Source organism: Oncorhynchus keta, chromosome 34 (assembly GCF_023373465.1).
Source record: "Oncorhynchus keta strain PuntledgeMale-10-30-2019 chromosome 34, Oket_V2, whole genome shotgun sequence".
In the NCBI taxonomy this organism is placed as follows: domain Eukaryota; kingdom Metazoa; phylum Chordata; class Actinopteri; order Salmoniformes; family Salmonidae; genus Oncorhynchus; species Oncorhynchus keta.
The window spans coordinates 57,663,729-57,680,404 of NC_068454.1; the positions used below are offsets into that span (position 1 = coordinate 57,663,729).

A 16,676-nucleotide genomic window follows, 5' to 3' on the forward strand; every position below is an offset into this window, starting at 1 on the left:
TTATGCTGTTTAGCGAAAACCTGTGAATAAAGTTAAGCGAAAGGGCAAAATAAATGCATATAATGATGCACTTTGGCTGCGCTATGAGTGGTCTGGATCACTAGATGTGCCACATTACTAACGAAGGAACTGGGAATCAACTTGGCTACTAAATAAGGTTCTAACGATGATCTTAACGTTACGAAGGCTCTGGGAAACAAGGCCCCGAATATACACAATGATTAAATGTCAGAAGCTGAAATAAAACATTAATTTTTAAAGTATTTTCACTTTTTTTTTTTTTTTTAAACACTGGTACATCAGTGACTTGATTGCATTGTGAAATCCATTTTTCTCAATCACTGTGATACTGGAAACACCCACACTTCCTGTGTCATATTCTGCCTGCAGCTATAGCACTGAATTAGACACATACATGCACGCATTCAGACACAAACACACACCAAAAAGACCTCCAGACTTCCTGGAAACATTCTTGCACTGGCTCTAAGCACACTCACTGGACTCTACCCCCACACTCAAGCATACTACACTGACACGCCAACACACACACACACTATTCTGTTTATTATCTATCCTGATTGCCTAGTCACTTTTACCCTTACCTGCATGTACATATTACCTAAATTAACTCAACTACCTCGTACCCCTGCACATTGACTCAGTACCGGTACTCCTTGTATATAGCCTCGTTATTTTATTGTGTTAACGTTTGCTTTTTTTGCTATTTAGTTGTAATTTTTGTATTATTATTATTTTTTTAAACTCTGCATTGTTGGGAAAATGTTTCTAAGTAAGCATTTCACGGTAAAGTCTACACCTATTGTATTCGGCGTGACTGAAACATGGTTTAAATGTTTAAGCCTGATGAAATTACTGTGTTAAATGAGGCCTCACCTCCTGGTTACACTAGTGACCATACCCCCTGCCATCCCGCAAAGGCGGAGGTGTTGCTAACATTTACGATAGCAAATTTCAATATACAAAAAAAAAAAAGACTGCGTTTTCATCTTTTGAGCTTCTAGTCATGAAATCTATGCAGCCTACTCAATCATATTTTATAGCTACTGTTTACAGTTCTCCTGGGCCATATACAGCGTTCTTCACAGAGTTCCCTGAATTCCTATCGGATCTTGTAGTCATGGCAGATAATATTCACATTTTTGGTGACTTTAATATTCACGTGGAAAAGTCCACAGACCCACTCTAAAAGGCTTTCGGGGCCATCATCGACTCAGTGGGATTTGTCCAACATGTCTCCGGACCTACTCACTGCCACAGTCATACTCTAGACCTAGTTTTGTCCCGTGGAATAATTGTTGTGGATCTTAATGTTTTTCCTCATAATCCTGGACTATCGGACCACCATTTTATTACATTTGGAATCGCAACAAATAATCTGCTCAGACCCCAACCAAGGATCATCAAAAGCTGTGCTATAAATTCTCAGACAACCCAAAGATTCCTAGATGCCCTTCCAGACTCCATCCACCTACCCAAGGACGTCAGAGTACAAAAATCAGTTAACCACCTAACTGAGGAACTCAATTTATCTTTGTGTAATACCCTAGATGCAGTCGCACCCCTAAAAAAAAAAACATTTGTCATAAGCAACTAGCTCCCTGGTATACAGAAAATACCCGAGCTCTGAAGCTAACTTCCAGAAAATTGGAACGGATATGGCGTTTCACTGAACTGGAAGTTTTCTGACTAGCTTGGAAAGACAGTACCATGCAGTATCGAAGAGCCCTCACTGCTGCTCGTTCATCCTATTTTTCAAACTTATTTGAGTAAAATAAGAACAATCGTAAATGTATTTTTTGATACTGTCGCAAAGCTAACTAAAAAGCAGCATTCCCCAAGAGAGGATGGCTTTCACTTCAGCAGTCATAAATTCATGAACTTCTTTGATGAAAAGATCATGATCATTCGAAAGCAAATTACAGACTCCTCTTTAAATCTACGTATTCCTCCAAAGCTCAGTTGTACTGAGTCTGCACAACTCTGCCAGGACCTAGGATCAAGGGAGACACTCAAGTTTTTTAATACTATATCTCTTGACACATTCATGAAAATAATCATGGCCTCTAAACCTTCAAGCTGCATACGGGACCCTATTCCCACTAAACTACTGAAAGAGCTGCTTCCTGTGCTTGGCCCTCCTATGTTAAACATAATAAACAATGTGTACCAAACTCACTAAAAGTAGCAGTAATAAAGCCTGTCTTGAAAAGGCCAAACCTTGACCCAGAAAATATAAAAAACTATCGGCCTATATCGAATCTCATTCCTCTCTAAACTTTTGGAAAAGGCTGTTGCGAAGCAACTCACTGCCTTCCTGAAGACAAACAATTTAAATGAAACGCTTCAGTCTGGTTTTAGACCCCATCATAGCACGAGACTGCACTTGTGAATGTGGTAAATGACCTATTAATGGCATCAGACCGAGGCTCTGCATCTGTCCTCGTGCTCCAGGTCCTTAGTGCTGCTTTTGATACCATCGATCACCACATTCTTTTGGATTGATTGGAAACCCAAATTGGTCTACACGGACAAGTTCTGGCCTGGTTTAGATCTTATCTGTCAGAAAGATATCATTTTGTCTCTGAGGATGGTTTGTCCTCTGACAAATCAACTGTTAATTTTGGTGTTCCTCAAGGCTTCGTTTTAGTACCACTATTGTTTTCACTATATATTTTACCTCTGGGTGATGTCATTCAGAAACATAAAAGGTTCACTTTCACTGCTATGCGGACAACACACAGCTTAACATTTTGATGAAACATGGTGAAGCCCCAAAATTGTCCTCACTGGAAGTCTGTGTTTCAGACATAAGGAAGTGGATGGTGGCAAATGTTCTACTTTTAAACTCAGACAAAACAAAGATGTTAGTTCTATGTCCCAAGAAACAAAGAGATTTTCTGTTGAATCTGACAAGTAATCTTGATGGTTGTACAGTCATCTCAAATAAAACTGTGAAGGTCCTCAACGTTACTCTGGACCCTAATCTCTCTTTTTGACGAACATATCAAGACTGTTTCAAGGACATCTTTTTTCCATCTACGTAACATTGCAAAAATCAGAAACTTTGTCCAAAAATTATGCAGAAAAATGAATCCATGCTTTTGTCACTTCTAGGTTAGACTACTGCAATGCTCTACTTTCCGGCTACCCGGATAAAGCACTAAATAAACTTCAGTTAGTGCTAAACACGGTTGCTAGAATCTTGACTAGAACCCAAAAATGTTATCATATTTCTCCAGTGCTAGCCTCTCTACACTGGCTTCCTGTTAAGGCAAGGGCTGATTTCAAGGTTTTACTGCTAACCGACAAAGCATGGGGCGGCAGGGTAGTGGTTAGAGCGTTGTACTAGTAACTGGAAGGTTGCAAGTTCAAACCCCCAAGCTGACAAGGTACAACACTGTCGTTCTGCCCCTGAACAGGCAGTTAACCCACTGTTCCTAGGCCGTCATTGTTCTTAATTGACGTGCCTAGTTAAATAAAGGTAAAATAAATTAAAAAATGACATGGGCTCGCTCCTACCCATCTTTACGATTTTGTCTTGCCATACCTACACGTACGCTATGGTCACAAGATGCAGGCCTCCTCACTGTCCCTAGAATTTCTAAGCAAACAGTTGGAGGCAGGTCTTTCTCCTATAGAGCTCAAATTTTATGGAATGGTCTACCTAACCATGTGAGAGATGCAGAATCGGTCTCGACCTTTAAGTCTTTATTGAAAACTCATCTCCTCAGTTGGTCCTATGTAGACTGGCCCAGGAGTGTGAAGGTGAACAGAAAGGCACTGGAGCAACAAACCACCCTTGCCGTCTCTGCCTGGCCGGTTCCCCTCTTTCCACCGGGATTCTCTGCCTCTAACCCTATTACAGGGGCTGAGTCACTGGCTTACTGGTGCTCTTCCATGCCGTCCCTAGGAGGGGTGCGTCACTTGAGTGGGTTGAGTCACTGATGTGATCTCCTGTCTGGGTAGGGCCCCCGCCCCTTGGGTTGTGCCGTGGCGGAGATATTTGTGGGCTATACTCAGCGTTTTCTCAGGATGGTTGGTGGTTGAAGATATCCCTCTAGTGGTGTGGGGGCTGTGCTTTGGCAAACGTGGGTGGGGTTATATCCTTCCTGTTTGTCCCTGTCCGGGGGTATCGTCGGACAGGGCCACATTGTCTCCCGACCCCTCCTGTCTCAGCCTCCAGTATTTATGTTGCAATAGTTTGTTTCAGGGGGCTAGGGTCAGTCTGTTATATCGGGAGTATTTCTCCTGTCAAATCCGGTGTCCTGTGTGAATTAAAGTATGCTCCCTCTAAATCGCTCTCTCTCTCTCGCTGAAGACCTGAGCCCTAGGACCATGCCTTAGGACTACCTGGCCTGATGACACCTTGCTGTCCCCAGTCCACCTGGTCGTGCTGCTGCTCCAGTTTCAACTGTTTTACCTGCGGCAATGGAACCCTGACCTGTTCACCGGGCGTGCTACCTGTCCTAGACCTGCTGTTTTCAACTCTCTAGAGACAGCAGGAACGGTAGAGATACTCTGAATGATCGGCTATGAAAAGCCAACTGACATTTACTCCTGAGGTTCTGACCTGTTGCACCCTCTACAACCACTCTGATTATTATTATTTGACCCTGCTGATCATTATGAACATTTGAACATCTTGGCCATGTTCTGTTATAATCTCCACCCGGCACAGCCAGAAGAAGACTGACCACCCCTCAAAGCCTGGTTCCTCTTTAAGTTTCTTCCTAGGTTCCTGCCTTTCTGGGGAGTTTTTTCTAGCCACCGTGCTTCTACACCTGCATTGCTTGCTGTTTGGAGTTTTAGGCTGGGTTTCTGTACAGCACTTTGTGACATCAGCTGATGTAAGAAGGTCTTTATAAATACATTTAATTGATTGATGTGACAGTTTCATAATTAGGGGAGTAGAGAAAGATGAGCAAGACTGGAAGTATTGATGAGAGAATGAGTGAATACAGTACCCGTGTGTGAGTGGTGGAGAGAGATTGAAAGAAGGAGAATGAGTAGAGAGGCACAACAACCGAGAAGTGAAGACTGAAACCATTAGCCGTATGGCAGTTTAAAAAGGTAAAGCAGGACAAGATTACCAAAACTTCCGTCAGTGAGAGAATGAATGAATACTGTACATACCAAGTGAAGGAATGATAGAAAGACTTGTCTAGTAGAGAGGCACAAAAGTTGAAATTAGAAACAGTGAATAAACTGGTTCTTTGTGACCTGGTTTATGGGACCATAGAAACAGAATGAGATTTAAAATAGAATGAAACAGATTCTATTTCTATGCACTGTACCTCCAGGAACCTCCTCCATAAAGATCTTGATGAAGCCGTCCTGACTCATAGAGCCCAGGTACTGAACGATGTTCCTGTGCTTCAGCCTCTTGTGCAGAGCCATCTCCTCATGCAGAGGCTGGGAGTAACTGAGATTCACACGCAGATGGGGGGAGAACCAACAGTTAGCATTGGCACTAGATTAGCATAGCATTAGCAAGTGGGACAGTGTTCGTCTGCCGTTATAACAACATTGCCACAAAACATAAACAATGTTAGTGCTGGCTGTGCCGTCATTGAAAAACAACATAAAATTCACTCCAATATTGCAGTTGCGCTGACATGGTGTAGCTTTGACCTTTGCGTACTGTATGAATTTGATGAGAGCTTTACAAGCACCCGTCATGTGCTGCTTTAACCTATGTGGCCATTAATTCTACAGAGGAACTAAGTACTAACATTTCTTGAACTATGGGGCTCAGCTCTTAGTCGAGGTCGAAGGCTCGTAAAACAAGGAATGGGGAAATCTAAATAGACATCCATCTCTTCAGGGAGTAGATTCCAGTGTAGCTATGGGGACACATGACATTTGGCATTCTGAGGAAAACATCTGCGCATTCATTATTCTCATCATTAATCATGAACCGTTTCGCTCACATTGTATTACACATATTAGGCTAAAATAATCATTCGGATTTAGGGTATCATGTGCAAAGAAAAGCAGCCTGGTCCCAGATCTGTTTGTGCTGTCGTGTCAACAAGTATGGTCATTGTTTGACAATACAGCAAAACAGAACTGGGACCAAGCAACAAAAAAAAGGGGAAATGTAGCCTGGTCCCAGAACTGTTTGTGCTGTCGTGTCAACAAGTATGGTCATTGTTTGACAATACAGCTAAAACAGATCTGGGACCAGGCGAAAAAAGAAAAAGGGGAAATGTGTTTTCCATACGTGCTGTCTTTCTCTGGGATCTCCTTGATGGCGATGCGGACTTGGTTGCTCAGGTCCCTCCCAGCATACACCACGCCATATGTTCCTTTACCCAGAACCACCTTGTCTCTGTTTTCGCTGGTCTCATAGATAAACTGCAAGTCGTAAGGGAGGTTTAATTCAACAGGATGACGGGTGTGAAACTAAATGTGTGTGTGTGTGTGTGTTTCATTAAAAAAAAACATGTGTCTAAGAGAAGTGGGTCTAAGTGGGTTAGAAATAGTGTAAAGAATTTCACAAGCAACCACAACAGAAAAGGTTAAGTGCGTGCACAAAGCAATGGAAAGGGATGTATATTTAGAAACCTTCTGCTGCTTTGAACTGCAGTGAGCTGAAATACTATTTGAAATTATTTCAAATAGTATTTGAACCCAGGTTTGCTGGAGTGACATGCTGGACTGAATCCAATGTTCTGTGAATACCAGGAACTTAACACACACAAAAATGAGGGGTCGGGAATACGGTAACCATAGCACTACTTGGGCGACGGTTAAGGGAAACTTCTCGCCTATTGACCCCATCATGACAGGGCTTGTTTGTGTACTGGTAGGTTAGAAGGGGGAGGGTGTCAAAAAAATAAAAGCAGGCTCGAGAGGGAGGATTCTACGGCCCTATCGCAATTTGTGTCTCCACAACTCCTTGAATCCTTTCTCCTCACCTCCTTTTCAACCATATTTTAGGAGAAGGTCCTATGTCTCACCCCTCGAACCCTGGTTTCCAATGCATTTTAAGGAGGAGGAAAGAGGAGAGGAAATATGAATTGAGAAAGAACCTAGCTGACCTCCAGTAATCCTCCAGTGAGCTCGCTGGAGTACTCCACTGGGGCTTCTGCCTGGGTTAGAAGAGAATTGACCATCTCACAGAACCTGATGGAGAAACAGCACAAGCAAGAAACTAAATCACGTGGAAAAGACTGTTCAAATACATGTGAGCATGTCGCATATCAGTCAGTCATATATTCATAGACCTCACAGGCAAATCATAGATAAGACCTGCAGAAATGTACACAAACTAATTCAGTACGCAGCACTGTTATCAATGTCATGAAGTATTAAAGGGGACCTTTCGATTGCCTGTTATTCGCCTTTCACTGATTCCACAAACACTACTATGAAAACCACTTCCTACTTCCTTCCTTCTCAGAAAGTCTTGGATAACACCTGGGATTTACTGTATCCAAAATACACAACACCTAGCTAATACTGTACTGTATCAGCACACAATGTAAAATGCACATCCCTATCAATTCACACCAGAAGGGAGAGAGAAGCAGGCTCTATTTTCACTAGGCCAGAGTAAAATAAATATTAACAGTTGTCATGTCAACACAATCAAATCATGTGATAATGGTTGAAAGAACAGGCCCAATCTATATGTAGGTTTTGTGTAGAGAATGTGGGGAATGAATCAATGGTTGATATGGTTGGTTGTTATACCCCTTCCTGCTAGACAGCTGGGCTAAAGGCTGCCTTTTGGTGTGTGTTTGTGCGTGCGTGCCTATGTACAAGTGTGTTTGTACGTGTGTGGGACTCACCCCTTACAGTGCAGCTCGCTGGGAAAGCAGAGTTGGAAGTCATCCGAGTTCTCCAGGACATACAGGAAGCAGCTACGCTCGTCAAACTTGGAAACACTGTGCAGGTCAAAAGGTTAAAGAGGGGCATTAAGAGCTACACAACACTTCAAAGCTAACAGCAGCGCCACAATGAAATAACAACAAGTATTCTCAAAATACCAACGCAGGCAAACAAAGGAATATGAATAAAGACAAGAAAAGCCAACAATGGCACATTCAATATGTGGCTCTCCAATGCAGAGAAGGATGTTTTCTTTCCATCTCGTATAGATTGAAATACTGATACGTCTGAAGCCACCAGGTGACAGTAGGGCTGGGCGATATGACGATATATATCGTGTGACGATAGACGTTTTTTTATCATTTCATATTATGCTCTAGTGTTTACTTCGTTGTGTAGCAAATCACACAAGGCAATATTTTTCATCAAACGTGCCCGTGTGGAAGGAAATTTGCAACACAAACAAACATGGAGGGGAGTGAACGTGACACAGAGCACGGAGACACGGAGTTCGTACCTAAAAGAGGGGCTACTTCGGTCACATGGACGTGGTTTGGGTATGAAAAGTCTGGTACGGACTAGAAAACCGTCCTCTGCAAAATATGCCGCAGGCCGGTCCCGACGACAGGCTCAAACACCACTAACCTCTTTAACCACCTGCGTAAGAATCATGTGAAACAGTGCGGAGAGAGTCTACCGATGAGACCCAGAAAAGTACAGTCAAGTGCTCAAAACAAACCCCCGACTCAGACGTTGCAAGAGGCTTTTGCCCGCGGCACACCATATGGTAAAGCATCAAGACGGTGGAAGGAGAGAACAGCTGCCGCTACAACTTACATCTGCAAAGACACGGCCCCGATATACACGGTCGAGAAACGGGGGTTTCGTGAGTTGGTGCTAACGCTCGACCCAGGGTACCAAATCCAAATTGATATGTGACACGTATTAATGCCAAATTAACATGCAAAACGGGCAAGACCCTAAAATGATTTATTATATATTTTAGGCCTATATTTATTTTGTTTGCAACATCAGTTGAAGTGATTTCTATTTACCTTTTTAGATTTTATACATTCATATTTTGTTACATGTTTAATTGAAAATTTGCACAAAGGTTCTAAATAAAAGGAGAAATAATCAAACATGAGTAAGTACCTTTTATTTGTTGGGTATAATTCTAAATGTAATAAGAAATAGGCCTTTACATGTAGTCATTTTATATCAACTATTTATTCATTGAATTTACAGAAAATATGCTATATCGTGATATGTATCGTTATCTGGATATGAAATTACCTATATCGGGATATGAGATTTTGGCCATATCACCCAGCCCTGGGTGACAGTGTTGCAAATATAAACTGAAAGAAAATAAATCTATCGCCCTGGAGGCAGTTCGGTAGGCAAAACAAGGGTAAAGTACACAGTGACCTCCACACACACACAAAGTCGTTGAAAACAACACAGACAAAAACACCCTGATGGCCAGTGGCCAAGTCCACCAGACAGATAGTGTTTAGACTCAGTAGCCCGCAACCTGGCTTCAAATACTATTTGAAATGCTTTCTAATACTTTAGCTGGGCTTGATTGATTGAGCTTGCCTGGCGCAATGGAACCAATAGAGTAGTCGCAAACCTGAAAACTCTGCCCATCTGGAACTCCAGGCAGGCTAAAGGAAACGCTGAAATAGTTCAAAAAGTATTTGAGCCTAGGTCTGGTAGACTAGCCCTGGTGATGTGTATGGGCTGCAGGCGTGAACACGACACACCCACACATCACAGAGCCAGGAACTCAGCCCAGAAATATTAGCACACACTGTACTGTCTGTTACCGTACCTCACTCCCCGGATTTGCGCGGCTGGGAAAGTCCACTGGGCTTTCTGGCCTTTCTATGGAAGGGAAGACATGGCAAACTGTCAAAATGCTGACTCAACAGTCTAAACACACACACAAAGTGTGCACTCGCCTGCACACACACGCGGGTGGCACACATCCTCATTTGGCGATTATAGGCATGTCTTCTTTCCCGTCACTGACGTGGTGCCGTTTTGAAAACACTCCACGCCTATTCTGGTTAAACACACCATTCCTGAACTACCAATTCCTATGTCTTAACAGGTTGAAAACTGTAGACCTGTACAGTATAACTCAGTACTTCAATATCTACAAGGCGGTAGAGGGGTCTGTTCACCTGGTCCCAGATCTGCTTGTCCTGTATAGCCAACTCTTACGGTCATTGTCATGCCGAACATGGTCTGTACCTTCAGGGGTGTGATGTGGTTGAGCCGAACCGTGCAGCTGTCATCCTCCTCACTCACACACACTATAGTGGGCTGGAGCACTTTGGTCTGCTCCAAGATCAGAACCTGAGGAACGGCAATGGTTAATGGCAATAACAGTTTTTGGCATTAAAAGGTTACTTTTCCAAATACTTTTGCTACTGTACATTGTCAACATGACAAACTCTCCCGGCAGGGTGACGCCAAGTGCCAACATCATTAGCAATTATCTGACCATGACCGTGCAGTTAAATGCATGTAAAAGCAAATATTTTTTTACTGCACTGCATTTGAATGCCCAGAACTGTTATATACTAGGCAGAGAGAATCTATTGAGGTCTCACAAAGCAATGTGGGTTTGAGGAACTGGGAGTACTTGGAGCGGTAGTGTCTGACAGAGTGACTTGGAAACATGCCGCTATGCTCTAACTAAATAAAGCTGAATGTACTGGGAGCTGTGGTGAGGACTTACTGGGCAGCGGTCAGTGGAAACAGTGGGCTTGCAGGCTTGCAGCAACAGCTCCATCCAGAAGTCCACAGTCTCCTGTTTAGACGGTTTCACCTCCGGGGGCTTGGTGAACTGATGGTACAAGATGAACGTCTCCATGATCGAGCCCACATACCTCAAAAGAAAGATGCGAATAAGTATTTGAAAATCAAAATCAAAGTTCAAAACATTGACCTTAAAAGAGGTCATACCAAACTTTTGCTTAGGGGAAAGGTGTCCCCTAAATGACCAGGATCTTTAACATTAAAGGTCCAGCATAGTCAAAATCATGTTTTTCATCAAATGGATGATATTTAGATGAAACCAAATCAAAGTAGATTGAACAAAGTAGGAAAAATGACAGTTGCTGGTACATTGATCAAGTCTGATCATAAAGTTACTGGTCCCCTCCCCCCCGTGTCAAACACTTGAATTCAGGTGGCGGGATAATTTAGGGTTTCATGTGACATCACATAAAGCCCTCAATTTAATACACCAATGGTAACGTCTTATTCTCTTGCCTAATTTAAATAAGTACCGACTCGTAACCATCAGCATAGAAGGTGTGGTTTACATAGCTAGCTAGTCTACTGGTGCTAAAATTTGACTGCAAGGTGACATCAAATGACAGGTTTCTCCTATTCATCTATGCAAAGATAATTTTAGGTTCCCCCTTTCATCTTTGTCTGGTGTTTGCGAGTTACTGGCTAGCTAGTTCTTCAGCCAGCATGGAAGAAAAGGGGGGGGTCGTTCAAAACTCAGACTCAGCTGTCATGTCAATATTAGAGTGTTGGACTAGTAACCGGAAGGTTGCAAGATCGAATCCCTGAACTGACAAGGAAGAATCTGTTGTTCTGCAGTTAAGAACAAATGCGTATTTTGTGGGTTAACTAACTTGCCTAGTTAAATAAAGGTAAAATAAAATAAATAAATTGGTCAGTTCTGCTGCAAAATGCAACAGAAGACACATGCCAAATGGGAGATCCTGACATCATTGATAGTCATGGTTTATGAATATGGTCTGGCAGTCAACATAACACACACACATATATATATATACACACACACACACACACAGTTGAAGTCAGAAGTTTAAATACACTTAGGTTGGAGTCATTAAAACTGATTTTTCAAAATACTCCACACATTTATTGTTAACAAACTATAGTTTTTCCAAGTCGGATAGGACATCTACTTTGTGCATGACAACTAATTTTTCCAACAATTGTTTACAGACAGATTATTTAATTTATAACTCACTGTATCACAATTCCAGTGGGTCAGAAGTTTACATATGCTAAGTTGACAGTTCCAGAAAATTAAGTCATGGCTTTAGAAGCTTCTGATAGGCTAATTGACATCATTTGAGTCAATTGGAGGTGTACCTGTGGATGTATTTCAAGGCCTACCTTCAAACTCAGTACCTCATTGCTTGACATGGAAAAATCAAAAGTCAGCCAAGACCTCAGAAAAAAAACATAGTAGACTTCCACAAGTCCGGTTCATCCTTGGGAGCAATTTCCAAACGCCTGACGGTACCACGACCATCTGTACAAACAATTGTACGCAAGTATAAACACCATGGGACCACGCAGCCATCATACAGCTCAGGAAGAAGATACTGGAGGAAACAGGCACAAAAGTATCTATATCCACAGTAAAACGAGTCCTATATCAACATAACCTGAAAGGCCGCTCAGCAAGGAAGAAGCAACTGCTCCAAAACCGCCATATAAAGCCAGACTACGGTTTGAAACTGCACATGGGGACAAAGATTGTATTCTTTGGAGAAATGTCCTCTGGTCTGATGAAACAAAAATAGAACTGTTTGGCCATAATGACCATTGTTATGTTTGGAGGATAAAGGGGGAGGCTTGCAAGCTGAAGAACACCATCCCAAACGTGAAGCACAAGGGTGGCAGCATCATGTTGTGGGGGTGATTTGCTGCAGGAGGGACTGGTGCACTTCACAAAATAGATGGCATCATGAGGCAGGAAAATTATGTGGTTATATTGAAGCAACATCTCAAGACATCAGTCAGGAAGTTAAAGCTTGGTCACAAATGGGTCTTCCAAGTGGACAATGACCCCAAGTATACTTCCAAAGTTGTGGCAAAATGGCTTAAGGACAACAAAGTCAAGGTATTGGAGTGGCCATCACAAAGCCCTGACCTCAATCCTATAGAAAATTTGTTGGCAGAACTGAAAAAGCGTGTGCGGGCAAGGAGGCCTACAAACCTGACTCAGTTACACCAGCTCTGTCAGGAGGAATGGGCCAAAATTCACCCAACTTATTGTGGAAAGCTTGTGGAAGGCTACCCAAAATGTTTGACCCAAGTTAAATAATTTAAAGGCAATGCTACCAAATACTAATTGAGTGTATGTAAACTTCTGGCCCACTAGGAATGTGATGAAAGAAATAAAAGCTTAAATAAACAATTCTCTCTACTATTATTCTGACATTTCACATTCATAAAATAAAGTGGTGATCCTAACTGACTTAAAACACAGATTTTTTACTTGGAATAAATGTCAGGAATTGTGAAAAACTGAGTTTAAATGTATTTGGCTAAGGTGTATGTAAACTTCCGACTTCAACTGTATATATTTTATGAGGCATACCCAGACCTCACCCTGTCCAGTTTCAACTGAAATTGTCCAAGATGAACTAGCTACAAGATGAACTAGCTAGCTAACTTCATGATCTCACTGCAACACTGCTCATTACATCCAAATTGCTTGTCATAAGTATTTCAAAGAACTGTCAGTCAAGGCAGGCTCCCCCCACTCAGCCTATTAACTACCCGCCCACTCAGCCTGTCTTTTCAGTCTTACTGATAGTTAGACATGAGAGAAGAAGTGCATTTCCTCATGTTTGGAGCATTTTTAAAATCGTGAAAAAATATAAAGGCTATTTTACATTTAATCCGGATGACTGTACTTGCCCTTTAACAGGATATTTTGAAATGTGGCCCCTCATCCTGGTTTCTAATCATCTCAATCTCAAAAAGCAGGTTCATATAAACATCAGTGTTATTGAGGAATCTGTTAGAATGATATGCTCATATATTTCACATCAAGAATGCCTGCCTGGTCCCAGATCTGTTTGTGCTGTCTTGAATGTTTGCAGTGACCATAGGATCTAACAAGATGAACTGAGACTCCTCTCACCACATGGGTGCATTGAGCCGGTAGAGTTTCTCTGAAGCCTCGATGACCTTCCTGTGTTCGTTGGCCAGGATGCTGGCTCCCAGGTAGAAGCCTACGTCCCAGTAGTCCTGCATCTTCTCCAAGCTGCCCTTCCTCCCCAGCAGGCTGCTCAGGGTCACGCCTGGAAGCACACACAACAAACACAAACACACACGGGCGCAGACAGACAGAGGTTGGATAGTGAGAATATTATATATTTTTTCCTCAGGCTAACAGTATGGCATCGAAATGTAACGAAAGAAGACATGGCACAGAAGCCCAAAAAGAATAACAGTGACATTCATTAATAAATAATGTAGGGGTGTAATTATTTAGTGTCCTTATTCAGACTGTTAGTAACGATGATAGTGATTGGCAGGGAGTAGGACTGCACCAACAATTAGCCCACATTCACTGTGGTTGATTACCGGCATGGATTTTTTTTTAAAACAAGGCAATTGTAGTTTACTTAAGCAATTATACAAAACAAAACATGAACACACTAGTTCACTTTGACAGGCTACTGATTCAGGGCAGTAGAGTGTCGGTGAGAACAATGTACCTATCTTGCGCAGCTCGATGGAGGTGTCAAATTCGTGGCCGGCAGCCATCAAGAGGACAACGTTGTTGATGCCGGAATGAAGGGTTTGCTCTGTCTCGAAGGCTTTGCCGTACCTGGGGGAGAATTCGTGAAGGGAGATTAAAATGGATGAATTAATAAACATATATTGCTGCCTAGTCAATGGGCTGACCTAAGCAATGTTTTGCTTAATAACAGCGTATCATATAGGATCAGGTATGTCAGATGTCATAAGCCTGACACAAGGCATCATGACTGTTTATGCCATTGCCATTTCTTAATTCTAACAGTGTTATGCAGCCTTTATGACAGAGGACTCAAGTAAAGTGTAACTGAAAATGATGGAGGGAACTAAAAGGAATAACATAACATAGACTGATGTCGAGCCCTAGTAAGGAGATCTTGACTGGAGTGAGTGAAGGGATGCTGTGTGTAACGGGTGGATATTAGGACGTCTGACAAGTCTGAGTGGCTTTGACACCAACTCCAAGACTGTACTAATATGGACACCGTAATGGAAGGTCTCACCAGTAGCAGGCCTGGTCTCGACTGCGATGGTCTTTAAAGCCTGAGCTCATGAACATGTCTTTGTAGATACGGCCACAGAGGCAGTGCACGTCCGACGCCACCCGGTCACCTGACTCCACGATGGGCAGAATCACCTCCAGGGCCTTGGCACGGTCACCTGGACGATTCCTCCTGAAGGTCAAGGATTAGGAAACATTATGACAGATGGAATCCTCAGAATGAACAGCCTGTGTCGTGTTTAAAGTTAAAGTGTCGGGTAAATTTCTTGAAGAAAATCTGTGTGCTTGCTTCAGTCGTCTAAAATAATAAAGATAGGGGGAAAAAAAAAAAACAGTACGGTGCTTTCAGCAAGCCCCCTAATTAAGTGTTAAAATGGGGGTTGGCTCCATTATTTCCTTTTATGATATCATGTGAAAGACTATCGTCAAACAGAATATGTGAGCAATACACAAGTGGAGGAACAATGGTACCTGTTTAAAGCAAATATGTAGTGAAAATTGATATTCTGCTGGGAAGCCACCAAGCACGTGGGCAAGTTGTTCAGGCTCTCTACCAGTTTGATAATGGCATCGTAGTCCTGAAGTCAGAAAGAGGACTGGATTAGAGCAAACCCTTTACCAACATTACAATGACACCTCTCATTTCAAAGCATTATAAATTAGGCATAGCTGCAGACACCTTTAATGTTTTTAAATAGACATACAAAGTGAAGATCCTCCCTCAAAATTGATTTACTTTAACCCCTGCAGTACTTGTTATACATGCATGTAGGGTTGGGCGATGTCAACCTTTGTTCAAAGACGATTAAGAAGCCGTGACAAATGGTGATATAAAATGAATATCCCCCTTTATTTGCCAAGCCGAAAATATACACAGCACCAATCAAAAGTTTGGACACAACTATTCATTCAAGGGTTTTTCTTTATTTCTACATTGTAGAATAATAGTGAAGACATCCACACTGTGAAATAACACATATGGAATCATGTAGTAACCAAAAAGGTGTTAAACAAATCAAAATATATTTTAGATTCTTCAAAGTAGCCACCCTTTGCCTTGATGACAGCTCTGCACACTCTTGGCATTCTCTCAACCAGCTTCACCTGGAATGCTTTTCCAAAAGTCTTGAAGGAGTTCCCACATATGCTGAGCACTTGTTGGCTGCTTTTCCTTCACTCTGCGATCCAACTCATCCCAAACCCTCTCAATTGGGTTGAGCTCGGGTGATTGTGGAGGCCAGGTCATCTGATGTAGCACTCCATCACTCTCCTTATTGGTCAAATAGCCCTTACACAGCCTGGAGGTGTGTTGGGTCATTGTCCCGTTGAAAAACAAATGATAGTCCCACTAAGCGCAAAGCAGATGGGATGGCGCATCACTACAAAATGCTGTGGTAGCCATGCTGGTTAAGTGTGCCTTGAATTCTAAATAAATCACTGACAGTGTCACCAACAAAGCACCATCACACCTTCTCCTCCATTCTTCACTGTGGTAACCATACATGCAGAGATCATCCGTTCACCTACTCTGTGTCTCAAAGACAATGCGGTTGGAACCAAAAATCTTCAATTCAGCCTCATCAGACCAAAGGACAGATTTCCACCGGTCTAATGTCCATTGCTCGTGTTTCTTGGCCCAAGCAAGTCTATTCTTCTTATTGATGTCCTTTAGTTGTGGTTTCTTTGCAGCTTGAAGGCCTGATTCACACAGTCTCCACTGAACAGTTGATGTTGAGATGTGTCTGTTACTTGA

At 42.4% G+C, this 16,676-nt stretch overlaps 1 protein-coding gene across 9 annotated transcripts in view; it reads right to left on the bottom strand.

Moving 5' to 3' along the window:
* LOC118367356 (mitogen-activated protein kinase kinase kinase 5-like) overlaps nucleotides 1–16,676 on the bottom strand; it is a 45,809-nt gene that overhangs the window by 20,072 nt on the left and 9,061 nt on the right. For all 9 annotated transcript variants that reach the window (XM_052494148.1, XM_052494149.1, XM_052494147.1 and 6 more), the window contains exons 5-15: nucleotides 15,395–15,501; nucleotides 14,925–15,095; nucleotides 14,379–14,491; nucleotides 13,799–13,958; nucleotides 10,613–10,763; nucleotides 10,123–10,227; nucleotides 9,698–9,750; nucleotides 7,821–7,916; nucleotides 7,068–7,152; nucleotides 6,248–6,381; nucleotides 5,319–5,446 (exon numbers count right to left, since the gene is read on the bottom strand). In XM_052494148.1, the coding sequence (XP_052350108.1) occupies nucleotides 5,319–5,446; nucleotides 6,248–6,381; nucleotides 7,068–7,152; nucleotides 7,821–7,916; nucleotides 9,698–9,750; nucleotides 10,123–10,227; nucleotides 10,613–10,763; nucleotides 13,799–13,958; nucleotides 14,379–14,491; nucleotides 14,925–15,095; nucleotides 15,395–15,501 (1,303 nt within the window). The remainder of the gene's footprint in view (nucleotides 1–5,318; nucleotides 5,447–6,247; nucleotides 6,382–7,067; nucleotides 7,153–7,820; nucleotides 7,917–9,697; nucleotides 9,751–10,122; nucleotides 10,228–10,612; nucleotides 10,764–13,798; nucleotides 13,959–14,378; nucleotides 14,492–14,924; nucleotides 15,096–15,394; nucleotides 15,502–16,676) is intronic.